Here is a 25,667-nt window from a genome sequence, read left to right on the forward strand (position 1 = left end):
AGGGCAGGGATGTGGGCCACTTACTTTGACGGTGCAGTTGGTAATGACTTCTCTTCTTCCCCTGTACATGTCATGTAGGTCAGCGCCCACCAGAAGAAGGATATTTGGTGTGCCATCGCCAAGGACGTCCGGACCCTGGGGGTCCACCAGAGACGGAGCACCCACTGCCATAAAAGATGGGAGGACATTCGCCGCTGGAGTAAGAAGACGGCGGAGGCTCAGCTGGGGATGGCCTCCCAACGTGGGAGGGGTGTCCGCCCATGACCCCCCTGATGTTCCGGATCCTGGCAGTGGCCTACCCTGAGTTAGATGGGCGCATGAGGGCATCACAGGAGACACAAGGGGGTGAGTACACTCTCATTCTGCTGACTTTGCGCGCAGTGGAGGGGTCTGGGTGGGGGAGGAGGGCTGTGGGTTTCCCTAGGCCAGGGCGAGTTCCGTAAGCTGGGCCCCTCCGTAATGCAGGCCATGTGCCACTCCACCCCACCTCTGTAGATTGCCAAGTACAGGTATACATGCCCCTGTGTCATCTATGTCTGCAGATGTCCACCATAGCCATGTAGGCCATATCCCAGGAACTGCATCTGTAGAGCCCAAGAGCGCGGCGTAGTGCAGGGGGCTGCTGTGTCTGTATTGTCCGCCAATGGTAGCGGTAAGCCATGCACTCAACCTGTCTTTTTTCTGTTTCCCCACCCCTTTTTGTGCTCTCCCTGTTCTTTTGTGCATCAGCATCATCAGGCGGAGGTACAGTGGCACCGGAGCACAAGGGGACTGCATCCCACATGGCCATGGAGGGCCACACCACAGACTCAGAATACACCAGTGGGACGGAGGGCGATGGGAGCTTCACGGCGGTCACCGGATCAGCAACCAGCAACACGGACTCGTCCTCCGATGGGAGCTCCCTTGTGGTGGTGGCACGATCTGTGCCTCCCACTTCTACAGGTACAGCCGCCACCCCCCTGCCAGCACCGCCCTCCCAGCAGCCCCTCAGCCTTCGCCCCGTGCTCACTCACCCAGGAGGGTGGGCATCACTTTCGCCCCAGGCACCTCAGCCCCTGCCCCTGTCACCCCTGCTGCCCTCAGTGAGGAGGCCATTGACCTCCTCGAGTCACTCACTGTTGGGCAGTCTACCATTGTGAATGCCATCCAGGTTGTAGAAAGGGAGTTGCAACACACTAATGCATTCCTGGTGTGCATTCATTCTGTTAAGGCTGCCCATCATCGAACCCTGCAATCTCTGGCCTCAGCACTGATGGCAGCCATTGTCCCTGTGTCTATCCTCCCCCCTCCAACTTCCTCCACCCAGACCCAATCACCTGTACCTCAGCCTATCCCAAGCACACCATCAGACCAGCCTGCACACACCTCAACACACAAGGGCAGCTCAGGCAAACATAGGCACCACACATCCCACAGGCACTCACACAAGCATCACCCACATACAGACACAGCAACATCCACTGCCTCCACTGTGTCCCCCTCCTCGTCGTCTCCCTCCTCTCTCCCAGTCTCGTCTACACTCTCACCTGCATGCACTACCACTACAGCCACTAGGACTCGCACCAGAACACCCAGCACCACACCCCGCTCACCTGCACTCACCACCCCCACTACCATTTACACGTCCCCTGTGTCCTCTCCCAGTGTGTCTGTGACACCCCCTCCCAAAGTACACAAACGTGGGTACACACACACCCAACATCCATCCACCTCACGACAGCCTCCAGAACAAACACCTGCACCCAAATCATCAAAAGTTACACCTCCTACAACCACCTCCTCTTCCTCCACTCCCAGACCCCCTCCAGCTACCTGTCCCAGTGTTCGTCAGAAACGTTTCCTGAGCAACGTTGACCTCTTTCCCACCACCCCCCCTCCAATTCATAGGTCCCGTAGTAGCACCTCAGCCAAAAATGTCCGGTACCAGTGGTGCCTGTTAGAGGTATGTGGAGTGCACCGGGCACCAGGGCAGCCAGTGTGACACGGAGCCAAAGCACAGCCAGTCCCCCCCTGTGAAGCACCAGAAGTTGGACAGTGCCCGACGGGAGAGGGTGAAGACTCCTGCCAGCAAAGCCGCTCACAAGGGTCCCGGGGGGAGTGTCGAGTCAGATGTGACTCCTCCCAAGGTGGGGAAAGGGCAGAAGAAAGCGCCAAAGTCTGGGAAGAGCAGCACGGCGGAGAAGGCCGCCATCATCCCCGCTGCCCAGGACGCCTCCGCCAGCCCCATTGTCACTGGTCAGGAGACCACTGCCAGAGTCAGTGCCCAGGAGGGCAGCCCAATCGTCACTGATCAGGAGACCACCGCCAGAGTCAGTGCCAAGGAGGGCAGCACAATCGTCACTGGTCAGGAGACCACCGCCAGAGTCAGTGCCCAGGAGGGCAGCCCCATTGTCACTGGTCAGGAGACCACCGCCAGAGTCAGTGCCCAGAGTCAGTGCCCAGGAGGGCAGCACAATCGTCACTGGTCAGGAGAACATCACCAGAGTCAGTGCCCAGGAGGGCAGCACAATCGTCACTGGTCAGGAGACCACCGCCAGAGTCAGTGCCCAGGAGGGCAGCACAATCGTCACTGGTCAGGAGACCACCGCCAGAGTCAGTGCCCAGGAGGGCAGCCCCATCGTCACTGGTCAGGAGACCACCGCCAGAGTCACTGTCCAGGAGGGCAGCACAATCGTCACTAGTCAGGAGACCACCGCCAGAGTCAGTGCCCAGGAGGGCAGCCCCATCGTCACTGGTCAGGAGACCACCGCCAGAGTCAGTGCCCAGGAGGGCAGCACAATCGTCACTGGTCAGGAGACCACCGAGGCCCCGGCAGCCACAGCCCCGCTGGGCAATGAGGGACCACCATGGCACACACTGCTGAACAGGTCAAAAACTGCAAAGTCAAGCACCGCTGAACAGGGCAAAGACCGCCATGGCAAGCACTGCTGAACAGGTCAGAAACTGCAAAGTCAAGCACCGCTGAACAGGAAAAAAACCGTCATGGCAAGCACCGCTGAACAGGGCAAGCACCGCTGAACAGGGCAAAGACCGCCATGGCAAGCACCGCTGAACAGGGCAAGCACTGCTGAACAGGTCAGAAACTGCAAAGTCAAGCACTGCTGAACAGGGTAAAGACCGCCATGGCAAGCACCGCTGAACAGGGCAAGCACTGCTGACCAGGGCAAAGACCGCCATGGCAAGCACCGCTGAACAGGTCAGAAACTGCAAAGTCAAGCACCGCTGAACAGGGCAAAGACCGCCATGGCAAGCACCGCTGAACAGGGCAAAGACCGGCATGGCAAGCACTGCTGAACAGGTCAGAAACTGCAAAGTCAAGCACCGCTGAACAGGGCAAAGACCGCCATGGGAAGCACCGCTGAACAGGGCAAGCACCGCCAACTCAAGCATCGCTAGCCCATATGCGGCAGGGGCAGTGACGGAACTGGGACCGTCACGGGGAGAGTAATGCACCAGAACCAGTGGAGAACAGCATCCACTACCTGAGTCCTTAACAGGATGAAGCACTCTGGGCACCAGTCCCCCTCCAGAACCAGTGGAGACTGTTCTCCACTTGAGAGTCTGTGCCTTTGCACTCCCCAGGATGGTACAGTGGGCAAGCCACCCACTGCAAAGACTTGTGAGACTGTGGCTTTGCACTCCCCAGGATGGTACAGTGGGCAAACCACCCACTGCAAAGACTTGTGAGACTGTGGCTTTGCACTCCCCAGGATACATCAATGGGCATGGAGCCCCGTCGTGAATCTGGCGTGGTGCTGTCATCCGGCTGAGGTGCCCCCCCTTCCTTCCCCCTGAGGTGCCTGTTGTATTTCTATCTGATGCCCCTGCAGTGTTCTCTCCGTTTCTGGACAGGTATCGTGTGTGGGCTTTGCCCATGCATTTTGGGCCCAGTGGTCCATGGACATTGAATGGTGCATACCTGCACTACTAAACATGATGTATATTTTTGGAATGTGTATATATTAGCTTACTGTATTTTGATACATTACAATGGTTGTACTCATTTCCTTTTGTCTTTGCATTCTTCCGGGGGGGTTGGGGGTTGTTACTGTGATGTTTGGAAATGCATTGGTTTGTGTGTTGTAGTGTGCAAGGGTCGGGTGGGGGTGTTGCGTGTGTGTGTCCCTGACTTTTGCCTCCCCCTCCCCTATGTCGTAGGTGCAGTACTCACCGTTGTCTTCGGCGCCGCCGTTGCTGATGTTCGTAGAGGAGCAGGGAGTATTTGGAGTCCCGGCTCCATGGTGCCCTCCTTCCTCGTGGAGTGTCTTAAGGTGAGCGTTTTCCCATTGAAATGGCTGTTTCCGCCGTGTTTTTATCCACGGTGAATCCGCCCCAGAAAAGGTGGCGGATTGGCCTGTTGTAATACTGTGGGCGGTACTTTGTCTTCCGCCTGTCTGTTGGCGGTGACTGCCGCACTGCTTGTCTGTACCGCCGTGGCGGTCGGAGTGTTAAAGTGGCTGTCTATGTTAGCGGTTTCCGCCACGGTCATAATTCCCTTTTTTTTCCGCCGCCCTGTTTGCGGTATTTACCGCCGCTTTAACACCGTCCGCCAGGGTTGTAATGACCCCCTTTGTGTTTGTAAAAGGTCTGATTTGACTTTTAGTATTTAACAAACCCAAATTGTGATTCCTTAGCACACTGCCAAGTTGCAATATGGGTTTACAACTCATTACCAAGTCGGTTTTAAATGGGCGTCCCTTTAAAAAATTTATTTGGAATAGTATATATTAATATTTTAAGAATGATCCTGTCACCTAACATGAATACTTTACTGATTACACAAAAGTAAAGGCTACCCATTCATGAGTGGGAAGAGGTCCTGAAGGTACCCCTCCTATTTGAGAATGTTGATAAAAACACCATGTTGGTTAGAATACATAATTTGTCATTTTTATAAACTCATCCTCTTTTCCTTTGAGGAAAACGGCTGTTTTTATAAAAAATAAAATGATTGCTTTCTTTAAAAGCAATCATAGACATGGTGGTCTGCTGACCCCAACAGGCCAACATCCCTGTGACGGGTATGAATCATAGTGGGTCCGAATTTGTGACCTACCCCACTAATATTCATGAAGTATGCCAAAATTCAATCCACTATGATTCAGTATTATGCTTCCAACCGAGTAGTACATTGGTTTGTTTGTAAAATACCACGCTGGCTGCAAAAACATTCATTGTGTGCATCTGGCACAAGAACCTTAGAAATAATCAAATAAACCAACCCTTTGTTTCTAGGAGAGCTCCCCCTTAATCCGCTTAGTCTTCTGTCCTGTTTTCTTTCTTCCCCTCTCTTATTTCCCCTACTCGATCTATTTACTTTGTCCCCTGCTTTTGTCCTACTGCCACTCCTGTTCCCCCCTACGATCAACCTCCCCATCTCATCTAAACCACCATCATACACTATTGCCACCACGTACTAACAAACTTCCATACTTAAAAAAAAAAAGCTTTAATTCTTACAATTCCTATAGTAGTAGGATTTGTAAGAGTTTTTCTTGCAGTCCCAGGATTCTATACTGGGCCCATTACATATTTTCCACTGAACCATGTGTTAGAAATTGGGTCTCTAGCTAGCTGAGATATACACCCTTGTCCAAGTAGGAACCACAGTCCTAGTCAGGGTAAGTCACACCACAATCCAAATTATCCTGTGCTCATCCTATGGTAGCTTGGCACAGAGCAGACAGGCTTTACTTAGAAGGCAATGTGTAAAGTATTTGTGCAATAACTCATACAGTAACACAGTGAAAACACCAAAAAAGTACTCCACATCAGTTTAGGAAAACATATAATATTTAGCTGAATAAAATAAGACCAAAACAACAAAAAATCCAATGTGCACAAGTCAAGATATCACTTTTTAGAGGTTTAAATGAATGTCAATCCTTATGAATCAGTGGTTGTTACCTTTTAACACACAGTACCTGGGATGCATCAAAAATAACAATGCAAGGGCTGCAGAGGAGGAGGAGATGTGTTGAAAAATAAGGTGCTGCATCGGATTTTCCGGCGCGACACAGGCGATGTGCTGTTTCTTCCCACGCTGCAAGGGAACGTGTTGATTTCCAGGAGCACAGCCTTGGTTCCTCATTGCGATGCAGGGATATTTTGACACCCAGGGTCGATACGTTGAAAATCCCTGACGCACTGGTGAGAAGGAGCAGGCACTGTGTGTCGATCCTGTAGGCGATGCAGCAATGTGCCAGCCGTGAGACAGGCTCTTTATCGATTTCTGCAGGTGTTGTGTCGATTTTCCGACGCACTGGGATTTTCTTCTCTTTGATGAAGTCTTTGTATCTCTCAGACTTCAGAACAAGAGGTAATCTCAATCGAAACCCTTGGAGAACACTTCTGAGGAAGGCAGAGTCCTTCCAGCAGAATCAGTGGCCAGCAGGCAGCAGGGCAGCAAGCAGGGCAGCAGTCCTTCCAGCAAAGCAGTCCAGATGAGGTATTTGGGAGCCAGGTAGTTCCTCTGGCAGAGTCCAGTTGTAGAGCCAGAAGTGTTTAATTTTGGAGGGTCACAGACCCATTATATAAACACCCAAAAATGCCTTTGAAGTGGGGGAAACTTCAAAAAGTGGTTTTGAAGTGCAAAAGTTCCCCTTTCAACCCAGCCCTGCCTGCCAGGATCCCTGGAGGGGAGTTATCAGTCCTTTGTGTCAGGGCATGGCACTAACCCAGGGAGACCCATTCAGTATGCCAATGAATGCAGATGTGACTGAGTGCCCTGTGTTTATGGCTGTCTTAGTTAAATACACAAGTGGATCTGTCAACCTGCACAGACCAGACGTGGATCAGAGACAGGCTGTAAGGCACAGATGATAATAAGCTTAGAGAAATGCCCACTGTCTAAAAGTGACATTTCTAAAGTAGTAATATTAAATCCAACTTCACCACTAAGTAGGATTTTCTATTACCATTCTGGCCATACTAAACATGACAGGACTACTCCCCCAGATCAGAATCGACCACTTAAAAGTATATTAGGCAGTTATAATGCTAGCCTATGAGACAAGCAGACCTCACACTAATGAGACATAAATTTGTGACTTTTTCACTATGAGGACATGTAAAACACATAAGTACATGCCTTGCCTTTTACTTACATAGCACCCTGCCCTATGGGTTACTTAGGGCCTACCTTAGGGGTGACATATATGTAGATAAATGTGAGTTTAAGACTTGGCAAGTAGTTTTAAATGCCAAGTCGAAGTGGCAGTGAAACTGCACACACAGACCTTGCAGTGGCAGACCTAAAACATAGTAAAGGAGCTACTTGTGTGGGTGGCACAATCAGTGCTGCAGGCCCACTAGTGCCATTTAGTTTACAGACCCTGAGCACATGTAGTGCACGTTACTAGGGACTTACAAGTAAATTAAATATGCCAACTGGGTATGAGCTAACGTTACCATGTTTTTAGGGAGAGGGCACATGCACTTTAGCACATGCTAGGAATGGTAAAGTGTCCAGAGTCCTAAAGCCAACAAAAATTAGGTCAGAAAAAGAGGAGGAGGAAGGCAAAATGTTTGTGGTGACCCATCAGAGAGGGCCATTTTCCAAGACAATGTTATTTTCATGCAAAAGGTATTTCGTCATTTGGCATTTCTTCAACATGAAGTTTCTTCTGTCTCATTTTGTCAGCCTGACTTTATTAATTTTGGAAATGTGTTAAAATGATGGAATGAGACCTGTTCCTGATCGCAGGTTGTAGAATACCATTTCAAAATGCAATTCTATACCTGGTACCTAATTTGTATTGTTTTTTATTTTTCGGTGCCAATAATGCATGGTCTGTACATAATGAAAAATCATTAAAGGCCTTAGCACAGTTTTTGGCTTTGGGTGTTCAAGATTTGTGGCCAAAGGATGAAAGCTCTACATCAGTGGTTCATAACCTGTGGTCAGGGGACTCCTGGGAGTCCACAAAGCCTACTCAGGGGGTCCGTGACTGCTTGAAAAATTAAATAATATTAACAGATTTAAAAAGTGTATATAAATAGAGAAGCAAAATGTGCAAATTCAAATGTTGAAACAATTTGTATATTTGAAGGAATTTGAACTTGAAGGCTAAAAATTAAGTTAGTATCCTCACATTGATTAGTGGGAGCAGTGCACGTGCATCAAACAGAATATAGTAGTGACAATGGGTGGCCTGAACTGAATTTAGAAAAGCTCTAACCTTCCTATTAAAATTCACTTTTTGTTTTTTTAATATTTAAACTAAATAAAATATTTCATCATTTGTGTATTTGTTTGATGAATGCATGTTTCATTATTTTCTGTGTATTTTTTGCGGCTCAAACCATCGAAAATACTTAGGCTGGAGTGTCTGGCTTTCAGTAATAACTCACGGGAGATATTGGGGGCCCGAGGGTTCCAGTAATGATTAAGTGCGCATCCTCAGAAGTGAAAATGTTAAGGTCACTGCTCTACACCTCTGACTCATAAACATTAGGGGGATGTTGCTGTATATTGCTTCCACAGGTCCTCCTGTAGTACCATAAATGTCAGATGCCCTCTTGTTGCAAACACTGATTTAGCAATTTATATATATTATTTTGGAACTCCTTAAAAAATTTGTTTTGAAAACCCTAGTTCAGTTAAAACAAAATAGCCCTTGTTGAATCCAGAATTCTATTTAGTTTTCTGAAATGCATAGGTTTCCGAGTTCCTCCGTGCATTTCTCTCCTGTTTACCCACACACTGTGAAGGGGAAAATAATGTATTATTTCACTCTCAAGATTTCAGAAAAGTAAGATATGATTGGTTTTAGGACAGCAAATGCTTTGCTGCTCTCTCTGTTTTAGAAAAAAAGCATGCTCTTATTGCCAGCATTTTATTATACTTTCAAAATGTATGTTTCCCAAACTCTGACTATTTGGTCCGACTGCTGCAGAATTATTGACATGTAGGAAAAAAAGGACCTAACAAGAGAACAACAGGTTGACTCTTAAGCCACATGACCAGGAAAGAAAATGTGAAAGAACAGTAATTATACGTAGGTCAATGCAAGGAAACAACATGTTTAAGTCTAGCATGATGGGACAGGAGTGGCAAGCAGTGTTCACGTACCAGACTGTACTCCGCCAGGGTTTACTATAGTCTCACAGTCAGGCAAAAACATTAGTAGTGAGGTGAGGATACCACTTATGTAGATCTAGCAGGACATGGAAGGTGAGGTGGGGCAGCCTTCTTATCCAAACCTGCAACCACACCAGGGAGGTCATGCAGTGTGGTAATTGGTCTGACCGCGGTGTGCAACCAAAACCCACAGTTGTAGCTTCCTTGCACTGACCTATATATCCTTACCACTTCTTTGCAGTTTTTTGCCTGATCATGTAGCTAAATAATCCATCCTTTTTTCACAACTTTTGATGGATAACTGGGTGTTAAGAAACCCCGCCTTAAAAACCTTGAAGAAGCTCCAGGCTTGCACATCAACATGGGCCAAAACAGGTGTTAGGTGTGCACTTTCTGCATTCTGATGAAGTACAAGGGCGTAAATAGGAAACAAGAAACTAAAGAAAGTATAATAAATCAGGTCACAAAAGTGAATTTCGAGTGTGCCTATCAATGCCCGTCTCTATAATTGCTTCTTTATAAATAACCTGTTAAGTCATTGGTTACTTTACAATAATATTTTTTGTTATTTACTTTGAAATTGTTGTATACAATATCTGGTGGGTTAGTGTGGGCCCAAGCAATACTAGACAAATGCATATACTCACCAATCAGACTTATTAGCAAAAATCTACATTGGCTATACAATGGGACACCTGATCTTGTGAGACCAACTGTGAACTTATACATTTTTGATGTTCTTTGTTTTTTTGTTTGGAGTACTGAGTGCAGGTTTGTTTGTTCTTAAAATGTTTATTTTGTGTTAGACCCCAGTACAACCACCTTGAGAGATGCACTAGGCACCTGTACTACTGCTGGTCTAAAGGGACTGTTTCTACAAAAGCATTTCACGGTATAGAGCAGTGTAGGCTTACAATCATATGCGTTTCACAAAAGATGGAGTATTAGTTTCAAGAGAAACTCACTCTTTTACTGTAGTGTAATAAATACAGTTTGTGTCTTCAGTTAGTAGGTGGCTTGACGTTCTGACTTATTGTTGCCTAGCAAGTGGGTGAACATAGTGCATGAGAATTTCAGAATTTATTGTTTGCTTGGTTTCAATGAGAAGGTAAAATATACTATTCAATTGAGGTTATGGAGGTGTTGGAGCTTTGCAATGTCTATGTATAAGACTGCTTGACATCCAAGACCATATGAACAATATGCAGACTCAATGGCAAACACCATCTAGTAAGAGTAGACAAAAGGAAAATGATGCCCTCTTAGTTGCTAAGGCGCACAAAAATTCTAAAGCAACCTAGCAGAAAATCAGCATGTTAACACGATGCAAGAAAAGTAGAGACCCATACCCATTCCCATCCATGTGTCTACCTTCCAGGAGTTGAAGACTAACATGTTTATCATATTAACTGTAGAAGAATAAGTGTCCAACCACATTCTCCACTGCTGTTGAAACCTAGATCCTGCCATCAGTCTGTGGCAATTTCACAGGCCTATTGACACCTGCTTTCCTCTCAGGCCCAGCATAAATCTTAGTATGGACAATCCAGATCACGCCAGAAGCAACCACCATTTCAGCAGGATAAACAAATGTCGAGTCACTTGCCAAACCTTCTGTGGGTAAGATCGCTGAGCTGTCTGAATAGTTCTTGGGGATGAGAAGTTTGGCCATGGGCACAATGAAGGGTGGAGGGAAACAGCCAGGGGCATTTGTCAGGGGCCCTGATCCACTATGTATGTGCACCCTTAACCTGGTTAAACAACTTGAAATAGAACAGGTGTATAGAGCCATGGTTAAGGGGGAGGAGTGCAGAATAATGATACCTGGACGCTCCTTGTATCCTATCATGAACAGACAGTGGATATTCTTCAGTCCAGAGAAAGCTATATAGTGGGTGAAAATGCATTATGCGTACCTCTGTTATAGCATTGAATCCAGCGACGATTAAGGTCGTAGTTGCTAGTGGTGGCGCACCACTGGGTAGAATAGTCTTTTGTGGTACAGCTTTGGTAGGTTACTCCTTTGTAGATGAACGGAAACACACAATCTGGATTGATAGCTGCATCTGAAACAGGCAGATCGAAAAATCAGATAAGTCAGGATGTAAAGAAGAGAGCATAGCAAGCTGATTCCTTGCAACCTCCCTAGTTTCCTAACTTAGAGCTGAAACAACCTCTTTATGGTAACTCATAATACACACTGTCAGCCAGGGTACTGAAGATGTGACTTCATGTTAGATACCAGAGTGTGATGTATTACTTAGTCATGGCATAGTGTAACTTTAAATTATGGGCACAAACCATGCCCACATAGTCTTTGGGCACCCAGAATTGCCACATGATAGGAAGGAGGTGTTCCTCACAGTGATCTGTTGAGAGTTTCATCACAGCATGTCCAAAATAGATTTCGGCAAACATTTAGGCCACCATTAGAAGCTGGAAGTTGAAGTATGATCCCTGTGTGAAAGGTGTGCACCTTGAATATCATAATCACAATTTTATTGGAACAGAATATCGAGAACAAAGTATCAAAACTGAAATATAGACAGGTAAATAAGTATAGATGTTCTATACCTAACTCCACATGTACATGCCTTTGAGATGTACACCTTGAAGGTAAGTGAAGGCGGAGTTAGGAATAGTAAATCTTTAGTTCTCCACATGCACTTAGCTTTTGATTTTTTGCCACCCAGTATTTTGTGAAAAATATTCTTGTAGGGCAATATTCTGGAAATCAATATGCAGTAGCACAAATTTTGCGAACTGGAGTTTGCACAGAGATCAAAATACCTTTTCCGACCTACTTGAAAGTCATGGCCTTAGAGTGCTACTGAACATCAAACACTCAAACCCCTCTCCTCTACTAACAATACTCATTCACTAGCTGACACGTCCTGGATACTACTGGAAGGAGGGGTGAGGGAATTCACAGTTATTCTTATTGTAAGTAGCAAGAACTGTTGCTTATCATGGATACTCACCATCTAAGCAGTAGATCAGAAAAACTGGCACTATGTTAATCCTATTGCATTATACAAACCCCGTTGTTCATGTGTTATTGTATGCGCATGAAAAATTCAGTAAAGTTTGTGGAAAAAAAGAGTGCTACTGAACATTAGTATACCATAGGAAGATGTTAAGAAAAGTTTTGCATTTTAACTTTTTGTACAGTTGAAGCTAGGATAAAGTGGCCACTTTGCAAGGTTGTTCACTGTGAACTTATGATAGTTGATTGTTTGTCTTCTACCAGACACAACAATTGTTTTATTATGAACATACCAGAGGTCACTCATAACCCTTCTGGAGTACCCAGTTTAGTTCATGTCTCGGTATCTGATAATACCAGTAGTCACTAAGAAATCTGTGTTTGCTAGTAAACAAAGTGACTCAGAGATCTGTAAAACTTTGACTGACTCACTTAAAGCTCCTTGTAAAACTGATACACTTTCAGTGTAGTAACCTTCATATTTTACTGGCTCACTGCAAATCCCACATTTGATAATACTCAAAGTCAATGAAAGATATTTCTATCAGTAATACACACTGAGAGCTCTGCCCCATATAATACACCTGGTCACTCACAGTTATAAAGTTTTGCTTCATTGCTACTTCTATTACAACACTTCAATTAGTGCTCTTTCTGACATCCAAACCTAGAATGTGCTCATGATATTTCTCAGATATCACACAGGCATGTTCTAATAGCAATATACCTTGAATATTAAGATTAATTACAAAATGTTATCTTGATATTACACTGAGTCAGTTACATTTCAGTTCTTAATAATACCCGGAATCCCTCAGAGGTTTCATTTTGATAAATCCCACAATTACTCAGAACTATGTTGTTGATATTACTTAGACTTGCATCACTCTGATTTCTAGTTTGCTAATACCACAAGTTGCTGCTCATAACTCCTTATTGTAATGTAATTTAATGAAAATTATATTTATAGAGTGGGGCAGATGCCCAAAAGATAAAAAACAGTTGTGGGGTAATCTTGGCCCTAAATTAGGTGCGGAGGGGCATGATAAATAAATGACTCATACCCTGGTGGGTGATTGACAAAAAAGCCAAGAGGAGCACCCCCTGGGTTTTTTTATTACTCTTTTTCCTTCACATCATGGCCTCCACCATGGGGAGCATTTTCAAACTGTTGGCAAATCAAACTCCCCCACAGACACTACATAACAATGTCCTCATGCTACAGTACACTGCTAGTAAACAACAGATAAGAATTGGTGTGTAAAAAGCCATGAGAGTATGGGAGGACCTCAGCTTGTGAGTCAGGTGATAACATTAAAACTTCCTTTGAACACCGCAAGGACCTCGAGCATGGAGAGAAGGATGACCAACCAGAGTGACTTAAAAATCACTCGCTTTGAAACAGGCATTTAATGAAGTGTGTTCTATGCCAACGGTGTGGACGAGACATGACACAGTGGTGGTGCAAGTCAAACAGTGACATACTGAATTCAGTAGCAGCATTTCAGGAACCCCATAGGTGACCCAATAAACATCATATTACAATAATCTAAAGGCCTAACTCACAAAAGTAAACTTACACTTTCGATGCAAGTTTACTATTTTTTTGGTATTTACAAACTATGAGTGTAGTTTACGTGTAGTATCTTTAGGACTGTGGAGAACTTTGCTCATTAAAAGATAGGATGGTCTCTGCAGTCTTAAAAATACTACACATAAAACCAGGGGCATAGCTTAATCAGTAAGAATGTGGGATGGGAGCTTCAGGCTGTCATATAGGCCCTCATTATAACCCTGGCGGTCGGTGACCGCCATGGCTATTGTGGCGGTAGTACCACCAACAGGCTGGCGGTACTTCCTGCCTCATTTCGACCGTGGTGCTTCCGCCACGGTAATACTGCCCGTCCTCGCGGTATACCGCCATGGTGGTCCGGCGGTCGTAATCCACCAGGGCAGCTGCCCTGGGGATTTCGATTCCCCTTACCACCAGCCTGTCCATGGCGGTGTCATGGAAAGGCTGGTGGTAAGGAGACTCGGGGGACCCCTGGGGGCCCCTGCACTACCCATGCACTCGGCATGGACAGTGCAGGGGCCCCCAGACATAGCCCCATTGCGCATTTCACTGCCCGAGTTTCGGGCAGTGAAATGTGCGACGGGTGCTACTGCACCCGCTGCACATCAGCATTGCAGCCGGCTCTATTACGAGCCAGCTGCAATGTTAATGTGACTTTTCCGCTGGGCCAGTGTACGGTAACACTGTTACCGTCCGCTGGCCCAGCGGAAAAGTCAAAATAGAGAGCCAGACATATTCTGGCATTCTGGCGGTATTCTGGCACCCGCAGCCTCGGCGGTCTTCTCAGAAGACCGCCGAGGTTTTAATGAGGGGCTTAGGGGGTTATTCTAACTTTGGAGGAGGTGTTAATCTGTCCCAAAAGTGACGGAAAAGTGACGGATTTACCACCAGCCGTATTACGAGTCCATTATATCCTATGGAACTCGTAATACGGCTGGTGGTATATCCGTCACTTTACCGTCACTTTTGGGACGGATTAACACTCCTCCAAAGTTAGAATAACCCCCTTAATGTTTAAATACATTATACGACAAGCAGGGTGCATGGGTGGGGGCCTAAGGGGCAGTGGAAAGGGAGAGTAATGTGGGAGTACTAAGGCCTGATTTATGAAACGTTTGCGCCGCCTTTGCGTCATTTTTTTTACATAAAACGGCACAAACTTACACAAAACAATTATATTTTGTAAATTTGCACCGCTTTTGCATCCGAAAAATGACGCAAAGGTGGTGCTAACTTTTCAGAAATCAGGCTCCAAGAGAGAAAACACACTATTTTGTAAAACAGCCAGTATTTTCAGGACTTTCGAAACAGAGAAGAGGTTACTGTGTTTCTGTCTGTGTGTGTAAAAATTCCTGGTGAAATCCGACTGACATCTCACAATACCCGACTGAAAGCACCTGAACCCAACTATTTATCAGAAAACACATTTATTAAGGGTCTGTAACACCCCAAACACTGCTCCTGAAGCTACGCTCCTGCATAAAAACACACCTATAATTTGTGAATAGCAAAAAAAGAGTAAACTTATACCAAAAGTATAAGTTTACCTTTAGGAATAGGGGCCTAAGAGGGTCAAAATCATTGCTTGCACCAACAGTGGGTGAGTGGGTACATGAAAAAGGAAGGGTTTACCCTATTAGCCACATAAAGAAAAAAAGGATGGTGGAAAAGTGATTGACCTACCTATTCAGCGAAAAGTTAAAATCAAAGTGAAAACCAAGGTTTTGGGCTGTTGCCATGGAAGATGGGCCGGCTCTTATGAATGCTGTCTGGAATCCTTGAGGAAGACCATGTGCAGGATCATACCTGTTAGACCTGACAGCCTTACGGTGGTCTTCCCCCCAACTCTTTTCCTGCCTCCTTCCATTTTCTGGCCTCATTTTTGCTGGCTTTAGGGCTCTGTGCACTTTACAACTGCTAATCAGTACAAGGTTCTGTACTCTCGCCCCTAAACATGGTAACATTGGCTCATGCCCAATTGGCCTATTTAATTTGCTTTTAAGTCCCTAGTAAGGTGCACTACATTTACTCAGGACCTGCAAATTAAATGCTACTAGTGGGCCCCTTAACCATGTCTCAGGCCTCCCATTGCAGAGCCTGTGAGTGCAGTTTTGCACTACCATTTAGATCTGGCAAGATAAACCTCTTGCGAGGCCTACACTTTCCATTTTTATACATATATGTCACCCCTAAGGTAGGCCCTATATGATCTACAGGACAGAGTACAATACATCTGAAAGGCAGACATGTACTTTTAAGCTCTACATGCCCTGGTAGTGAGAAACAGATTTGTTTTTCTATACTGCAAGGCCTATCTCTCCCACAGGAAAATATCGGGATCACCTTATTACATTTTATAAGTGTACTTTCCAATTGTGAAGAGACTGAACCCCCATGTTTAATGTCTCTGTACTCAGAATTAAAAATTACACCTGATAGTAAAGTCGGATTTTAAATTGCAAATCTGAAAATGCCACTTTTGGAAAGTTGGCATTTTCTTAGTTTAGCTATTCTGTGCCTGCTGCCTGTCTCCAACACAATGTGACAGTTGGCCGTGTGCACTCCCTCTAGCCAGCCACATGCAAAGGGAGCTTAGGTGTGACTGATGGGCAATCCACAGCCGGATGGAAGAGAGGGGATGACACTTACACCTGAATGAGCAGAGTCCTTCCCCCACACAAAGGGCTGCATACTCCCCTCTAGTGAGTCTGGAGGCAAGGCAGGAAGGGAGGACCTCTATGTACTTCAAAGACTTTTCTTTGAAGTCCCCCCACTTCAAAGGCACAACTGGTAGAAGTACTGGACCTCAGACCAACCCACTACAATTCTGGACCTGTGGATACTCTGCTAGGAAGAAGGGCTGCTGTGCTGCTGAAATGACTGTCACTCTGTTGGACTGCCACTCTGAAAGATCTGCTGCCTTGCTGTGCTGACCTACTGCCTGCTGCCCTCTTGCCTGGGGAGGAAGAACTGGACCTGCAACTTCATCCTGAACCTAGAACCCCAGACTGACTCAAAGGGCTAGTCTGCTAGCCTCCTGATCTGAATCTCAGGGACATACCAGGCTCCCCACAGCTCTTGCACCCATCTTCTATGAGTTCCTGGCCCCTAAGAGGTGCCTCTCAGGTCCCTGGGCCTTTGGATGGATCTACAGTTCTTGAAATCAAGGTTTTGGGCTGTTCACAAACTCGAACGGGCCAGTTCGCTCCAGAACTGCGCCACTTGCACAAAGGATCAGCACGAGCGGGCATAACTTTGTCTGTTCGCACAGCAAATATCGCCGCTCACGACTGCGAGCCTCCAGCCCACCTGTCCTCGATGCCTGACTGACTCTTCCTGCCCATGGACCACGCCTGCAATGTTCGCCTTGCTCTCGCTGAACTCCTTCCGCATGAATAGGGCTCTTGGCACAAAACCAGAAAAGGTAAACCTTCAGATTAATCTGGGACTGTATGCGACCCACGCTCCATTGTGGTTGGCTTGAATTTGGGTCTTTGACCCAGTCCACATTGCTGCTGCTGGCACTTTCGACTTCTAAGTGCAATTTTACAATGTAATCTTTAAAAATTCATAACTCTGGATCAACCTATTGGATTTTTGTCATTTTGGTCTTGTCTTATTTATAAAATTAAGCCCTATATTTCACTGTCTGACGTGTTGCACAAATACTTTACACTTTGCCTCTTAAGTTAAGCCAGACTGCTCTGCACCAAGCTACCAGACGGTGAGCAGAGGTTAATTTAGGGTGTGTATCTGACTTACCCTGACTAGGATTGTGGTTCCTGCTTAGAAAGTGTGCATACATCTGCCAACCAGAAACTGAATTTCTAACAATACCTAATAAAAGCAAGACCTCAGTGTTGTCAGAATTACATTTTAGTGAGTCGTCTGTCAACCAAGTGGCCATTGCCAGCATACATCCCCGGAGTGTCATCAATGGTTTAGGTTCAGAATTATCTAAAGAAAAGAAAATATGTGTGTCGGCCACAAACCTCATCAATTTGAACCAGTAGAGAGAACCAAAGGAGCTAGTAAATTAACATAACCATTAAAAAAGAGCAGGGCTTAATGAAGGTTCTTGGGAAACTCCCTGCTGTAGAAGCCTAAGCCCAGCAGTAAGGGGGGGAGGTGAGATGAACAGTCTGGTAGCTAGAACCAAAGTACGAATTAATCCACTACAAAGCTAGTTCTTGGCTTCCAACTTCTGCTGACTTCACAAAAAGCTGCTCATAATGAACTGAAAGGGCACTGGTGATAAACCTAGCAGCACCAAGACTGCAAAATGGCCTTTGCCTGCTAGCCTTGCAAGGTCATCTAGAACAGAGATAAGATGAGTTTCGGCCCCATGAGACACGAGGCACATGGCTTCCACCCAGGTTGAGCTTTGTCTAGAACACTGTTTAACTCAAGAAACAGAGAAAGCTTTCTAATATTTTTACCGGATATGGTAAAAGAGAGATAGGTTGCTAGTTCATCATGCTAGAAAGGTCTTCTGTTGGCTTTTTTAGCAAAGTGATAACCATTGCATTTTTGACATAACCTGAAGTGAAGCCATTAAACCTGATTAGTTACAGATATCCAATGAAGCTTGCAGTAAGCATAGAGCCAACAACTGAAAGACTGCAGGGAGAGTTCATTAATCGGGGTGTAGGAGGCTGGTCCTCTATGTAGGGTGCAAATCTAGGCACACTGTGCAAGGGGTCCAAACAACCACACGATGGTTTAAAGAAGAAAAAATAGACTACCTAATGCTCTAATTTGTATGGTAGCTTGGTTGAGCAGTTCGGCTGATCTTGGAGAAGTGCAAAGCATTTGTTGTGCTCACTGTATCAATTAATCAAGGCACACACTCAGAAGAATCACTCAAGACCAATTTACAAAACATACTTCAGATTTTTATAAAATATTTAAGACCAAGATCATCAAAATTGGGAAAGTACTTTTTAAGTTATAACTTTTTAACGTTTTAATAAAGTTAGGGCCTCATTACAATTTTGGCGGTCTGACAGCCAGACCGCCATGGTGGCGGCCGCCAAAAGACTGCCATGATAGCAGTCATATAGACTGTCGTATAACAAGTTACACAGGCAGGACTGACAAAACGCTGCCAAAAAAACAACACCCAGGACTCCAGAGGGCAGGAAAGAGGTGGTCCCGCCACCAGCACCGCCAGTCCGTCAACCAACCACTGAACCTATTACGACTCACAAATCACAATAGCGGTTCTACCATGGCAGGCAACCAATGGCCGTGCAAACCACGGCGGTCGGCGGTCACCACAGTAATACACAACCCCACATTGGGTAAGCGTTTTAGGGGGGAGCCTAGTAGTTACCAATGGGTCATCTACCTTAGAGTGGCTACACCCACTAGGTGACCACTTCCCTACACCTGATTGGCTATTTTCCTTCCATGCAAGATGGAGGAAAATGTAATGGAGAGGTCACCACACATGCAACACATTAGGGGTGGTGCAAGCCAGGACTAACAAATCCCCTTGCCCTTAGTCTGGTTTCCCGCCAAAAGTGGGGGTTTGTTATGGGGGTGGCCTGGGGGTTATGTTTTAGGAGGGTAAGCCATTTGAAGCTTGCTAGCAGGGCAGTGCACATTCCTGAGGTAGGGGGTGTTAGCACCTCCACCCAGGAAGGGCTTTGTTATGAATCCCAGAGAGCAGGATCTCTCACCCCAGGGATTCAGACTCTTGTCCGGTTGCGGCAGGCTAGTTGTGACCGCCCAGCAACAATGCCGGGGTAGTTAGCTTTTGCAGGGGACACCTCTAAGGTGACCCTTAGGTACATTTTGCAATACATCCAATACTACTACTAGGTTGGATTTACCATTCTGAGCTGTTTGATTTGTTTGATACCAAAGAACCCAGGGTTCAGAGTGGCCATCATGTCTCTGTGAAACTCGTATTGACCAGTGTCCAGCACATGCACTTAAAATGGCTGCTCTCTTCACTCACTGTGTCCCAGGTATGGCAAGGACACAGTGGGGGCATATTGCTCATGCACCTATGCCCACACACACCATATAGTGCATCCTGCCTTAGGGCTGGAAGGGCTGCCAGAGGGGTCACTGACCTATAGGGCATGCAATGTATGGTGGACAGGGCACACAGGCTGTGTGCCATGTCAAGTTTGTCTTTTGGGTTTGCAACAGGACACTCAGTCTGCAATGGCAGTGCTGGGTGCACCTGATTGCATGGCCCTAGAGGGTGGCACAATCAGTGCTGCTGCCCTCAGGGGCCTACCCTTAGTACCCTATGTCCGGGGTACCTAAGTACCATTTACTGGGGACTCATAGTGACAGTTGAAGGTGTTGCCAATTGTGCCAATGCATCACAACAGTTTTGGGGGAAAAGATCTGGCTCAGGGAACCTGGCTAGCATGGGCTCTGGGCACTAACAACTTTGAGGCTACATCATATACCGGGCAGAACGTGGAGGGGGGTAACCATGTCGAAAGAGGCCTTTTCTCACAAGGGGAACCTGATGAAAGCAGTTTAATATTTCAGTCAATTCCTCCAGAGTTAGCAGATCATAGATGCAAAGGAGGGGAGCATGAAGATGTAAAGTATATGAAGATGATACCATACTAGATTATTTCAAGTGTAAGGATAAAATGATGGTACGTGCTCTTCATTGTTTCAAAGAAAAAAGTTGGAAAGCTTATCCCACAAACTCATGTGTGTGCTTTATGTTCTGAGGAGAACAAATTCCACTGCAAGTATAACCCATAAATGATTTATGATAAATCAAATTAAACTGCATTAAATTAAACAATCTTCATTAACCTAACATTGATGTTTACTCTCATCCAGTTACTAGATATGTTGTTCTTTAAAGTAAGCAAAGCATCATCTTAATCTAGCCCTAACGTCACTATAACCATTAATGAATCTGAATGTAATTGTCCCCAAACTCTTTTTTAATTTAGAACACATCTGAATTTAACTAAAGGCTATTGATCTTACTGTCGAGGGGACGTCTTGATAAAAGCTTCTAACTGCCTAATTTAGAGTGTTTACTAATTTCCTCCGTCACCGCAGTTTAGAAATTTGGGGCCATATGTACGAACACTTTTTCCCATGGACACAGAATGCGTAAAAACCTTTGCTACATCTGGCCCTTAGAGTTGCCTGCTGTCCCAGCGGACATCTCTTGCATTGGCAGAAACTGCCGTTATGGCGATTCTCGTCAATGCATTGAAAGTGTGCTGTACGGTTCCATCAACATTACAGAAGCATCCAGCACTCCTTCAACTTCTTTATATATTTTCATAAATAAATTTTAATGCAGGATTTTCTTTTGAAAATGAAAAAAACAATGACCCCCTCGCAATGCCACCTGTGGGGATCATTGAAATCCTTTTACCTTCACTTACATTTTGGATGGTGATAAGTTAAAATAAAAACTTGCAATTTGTTAGCCCGCTATAAATAGGGAAGGCAGACAAATGGCAAAAACTGTGACAGCCCTTACTCCAGCAGGCCGTCAGAGGAGTATGTCAGCGGCACATAGTTCCTGAAGCTGATATACTGACGGTTCCACCCACCTCTAAATGAGGCAGGCAGAACCTCAGCATAGAGGAAAGGTTCCTAAGGGTTATTCTTTGAATAAACACAAGGGTGATATTCCTAAAATGTAAATTACAGAGAAAACTGAGAAGGTGGGTGGATGCCAATATTGTATGCAAATTCCGGCACTGGTAATAGAGTCTTCCTCTTAATTGAGGCATCAGTAGAAAACCATTGCAAGTACTCCTCTAAGGTCTGATGCACACACTCATTTTGCCCATTTGTATGAGGATGAACACCTGAAGGTACAGCTCTTTGTATCTACAATTGTATATGTAATTCAAACCAAATTTGTGATATGTACTCAGGGCACCTAACTGAGGCTGTCTTGGAGGGTAGACAATGTCAAAAAATGCACTGTAAAAAGAAAGCCACCTTTGGTAGAGTGACGTTTACGTAGTGGGGAAACATTAGACAGTTTTACTATAGAATAGTTAATGGCCACCATTACGGTAGTGCATCCTTCCAAGATATAACAAGTTCAAGTATAACATCAGTAGAAATGAATACCAGGTTTAAGTACAAAACACCTCATAAGAGAGATAGGAAATGTACCTCATGGAGTGGGTGGAAAACAGGGCAGTCAAGAATACAGTCATGAAGGAGATTATCTGCTGGGGTCGGGCCTGGAACATGCATCCTAGTTGACTTCCGGATCAGAGAGAGGAGAGCCCTATAACGTTAGTAAATGCTGAAGACCTTGACTGGCAACTTCAATTATTTCAGGACTTCCACTTGACATGCTCTTTCACACCGTTTTTGTCTTTCCCTCCCCTTTGTTGTTATTTCTGTTTTTTTGGTTTCTTAAGTTTCCCTCTTACTTTGCACTGGCCCTCGTTTTTGTCTTTGGCTGATGTAGGTATTTGACTATGCTGTACGTTTGCACCAATTCCAGACTTCCTCTGTGAATAGGCTTTGGCAACTACAAACCTATTTTTGGACTTGGCTCCTGATTTCACGTTGTTGAATTGGTTACTACAGTTCTACCTTTGGTGGATAGTTGTGCAACTCACCTTTGGTTTTCGGGCAAGTTTCTGGGGCTAGTTACGGAGATTCTGGGTAAGCCACATCACAATTTTGTTCTCATAATTAACTGAATATATAACTTATCTTCCATTATTCTATACCCACTGTCTTCTGTTTCCTCTCTTCACAGTGAGCCACAGAGAGCCTCTCAGTGCTTAATTTGTAAAAAATATAAGTGCCAGGGCCCTTCCTAGGCAGCCACTGTAATCAGTGTGACTATTCCAGACCACTCAAAGGTATAAGAATGGCGTGGGCAGGAGGTTTTAGTAATTTTTAATGTATTTTGATTTATTAAATATAGTGTTGTGGTCATTTCAAAACAAGACAAACACTGTCACTATGTAGTGGATTCTCATAGGTGCCGGGGTTGAGAATTAAGTGCAGGGGCCAAACAGGAAGTGGGACTATCTGTTAGTGGAGTAGGTGGGATTAACCTCCCTATCCCTTGAACCACATTGTAATGGTGGTGAGAATTAATTCCCATAAGTGAGAGACAGTCTCTCAAGACAGCAGCAGATCTATAGGTCATTGATGAGAACTTTATTCTAGTCGTAGTAAATCTTCAGGTATTCTTGATTTTCTATGACCCACAGAGAGAGAACCATGGAGTCTACAGAAGTTGGAATCTGTACCCAATGGATGTACGGCTATATTTATGACCCGGTTTGCACCACATTTGCACCATGAAACGTAGTTCATGCGCAACACAAACTTTGCGTGGCCCTGAGCGATTCCACAAATCTGGAGTAAAGCAACACAGTGCATATCGCTGCATTGCTGTACTCTGCACTAGGGAGGCATCCCATGGGAGTCCCATGGGTTTTTCCACACAGCGCACATGGGTTTTGACGGATTCCCAAATTTACCACAACTGGTAAACCTGGGAATGCGCCAAAAACATATGCCTCCCCTGGATAGACATAACAAGGAGAAATAACGTTTTTTTTCCTCATTTTACATAGAAAAAGGAAAAAGCCTCAGGGGACTGTTTTTGTGCAGGAAGGTGCCCCATGTCTTTTATCTCTGTTGCTCCTCTTTAATGTGGACCCCATTGCATTTGGGGCCAGAAGTATGAAAGCATTTTGCATTTGCATTCGGTGCGAATGCTCGTTTGCGAATGCAAAATGCCATTTCAGAATATATGAAATACATTCTGAATGCAATTTTAAGGAATCGCTAAAATAGACTCTCTAAATTAGAAATCGCAAATAAGGATTCTTTATTTGCGATTCCTTAGCACATGTATGAAGAAATTCCTAAATGCGATTTTGGCATTCAGGAATCGCTAATTACCACCAAGTTGAACTTGGTGGTAACCATGTGCAAAATTTTAAAATGCATTTAAAATGCATTTTTAAATTGTACATGTAAAGCACACATGCTCTTTTGGCATGTGTGCACCTTACACGTCCCCAAAAAATGTTTTGGGGTGCAGCAGAGGGGGCCTCATGCCCCCAGCACCCTGGGGTTTTGCATTTCCAAAATTGTGATTTCTGGTTCAGAAATCGCAATTTTGGAATGCTAAAAATTTGCAGCTATGGGCAAACAGGCCCATTGCTGCGAATGGGGCCGGTATTGCAATTTGCGATTCGGTAATAGCATTTGCGATTTTTAAGAAATAGCTATTACCGATTCGCAAATGTGATACATGGCACTTTGCAAGTCGGAAATAGCGATTTCTTAAAAACCGCTATTTCCGAATCGCAAATGGCCTTGATGATACATCTGGCCCTCAGTATCTTGGAAACAAAACTAAAACTGATATTGGTGTTAAGATTAACAGTGCATGTAACATTTGGGATCCTGAAATCCTGTTCCAGCTTTTCACTTTTTATATAACTTGGGTAAAGATGGTAAAATTTTCATGAAGACCAAACTAACATTATTTTTTAAAATTGTATTTAATTGTTATTTGTATAAAACAGTTAAACAAATAACATAGCAGTGCGGTGCAATAACACATTATATTTCACCAGAGGTACAATGTTCTGAGTATTGGCTTTCATCAACTTCAACAAATAGGTGCAATAGATTGTGAGACTTACGAGGAGCAAAAAGTAGGATTTACATAGCATGCCATGATAAAGCAACCCAGACAGCTTCCCAATACACAGGCATCCTAACTCCCCACCCATATCACTTGCCCGGATACTGTAGATTGCAGATGTTGTTGGTGACAGCATATAGGAGCATATTTATCATCTCCTAGTGCCACTCTGCACCACATTAGCATAATTGTTTTTATGTTAATGTGGCCCAACAAGGCCAAAATCCCAGCGCCATATTTACAAAGTGGCGCAATGCATGCATTGCGCCACTTTGTCACCCTTCCCGCTACATTATGCCTGAACCAAGCATAATGTATGCAACGGGGGCGTTCCCCAGTTAGAGGGGCAGATTTCCTTGCGTCATTTTTTATGGCACTTTTAACGCCTGTTCAGAGCAGGCATTAAAAGGGGCTTCCACTATTAATAATGGACCCCCATGTACTCTGCAGAAGTAGTGGCAATATTTTTGCGCTAATCCTGCAGAGTACATCAATAGCGTCAATAAAAATGGCACTTTGTCCCCTATCCTGCGCGTTAGTGTTCCAATTCTTAGATACAGTGCAGACATGGTGGCGTTAGGGGGGTGCTAAGGGGCGCTAGGAAAGTGGTGCTGCACTCGGTGCAAAGTCACTTTACTTAAATATGCCCCATAGTTCTCTAACCAGTGTGCAGCCTTCCGCATGTCTTTATTATTGCACGGAATGGTGCTGGATCCCACAGTTTGAGTTCTCTGTCAAAGGGTGCTCTACGCAGTACTTTAGTGACTACCTCGTCCCAGATTGCCGCTGTTTGTTAAACCAGAAGTGGGACTGGGTGGTCGGAGTGCCCCCCCTTTCATTAGTATCTATAGTAGGGTGTCCTCCCCTATCATGCCCTTGTATAATTTGTTTGCCCAGTTGACTGAGGTCGCCAGCCACTTTGCTGCATGTTGGAATGTGGCTTCATAATAATAATGGCGTACGTCTGGAAGTGCTAGCCCTGTCTTCGAGGTCACACTTAAGGACCGGGAGTTCTACTCTGCTGCATTTCCCTGCCCACACAAATGATATGAGTAGGCTATCCAATTTACGGAAGAATTCTCGTTGGAGCGGGAATAGCACATTCTGTACTAGATAAAGGCACCTCGTGAGGAAGACCATCTTCTCCACTGCTGCCCGACACATCACCAACAGGGGGAGCTCGGACCGAAAGGCCACCAACGTCACCAATTTTTGCCGCGAGCCTGTCTACATTTAGGCGACAGAATGTCTCCTCTGTGGGGGTGATTTGTATACCTAGATGTAGGAATCCCTCTGTCTCCCACCAGAGTCCCAACACTGGGAGGTGGGCGTCCGGTACTCCAGTCAAGATCCCAAGTGGTTACAGGAGCAA

The 25,667-nt window shown here is 45.2% G+C and overlaps 1 protein-coding gene across 1 annotated transcript in view; it reads right to left on the reverse strand.

The window, feature by feature from the left end:
* Nucleotides 1-25,667, reverse strand: part of LOC138295399 (seminal plasma protein BSP-30 kDa-like) — a 122,585-nt gene that overhangs the window by 64,543 nt on the left and 32,375 nt on the right. Inside the window, exon 3 of the mRNA XM_069233669.1 lies at nt 11,002-11,151. Within this exon, the coding sequence (XP_069089770.1) occupies nt 11,002-11,151 (150 nt within the window). The remainder of the gene's footprint in view (nt 1-11,001; nt 11,152-25,667) is intronic.

This window comes from Pleurodeles waltl, chromosome 5, assembly GCF_031143425.1.
Source record: "Pleurodeles waltl isolate 20211129_DDA chromosome 5, aPleWal1.hap1.20221129, whole genome shotgun sequence".
Lineage (NCBI taxonomy): Eukaryota > Metazoa > Chordata > Amphibia > Caudata > Salamandridae > Pleurodeles > Pleurodeles waltl.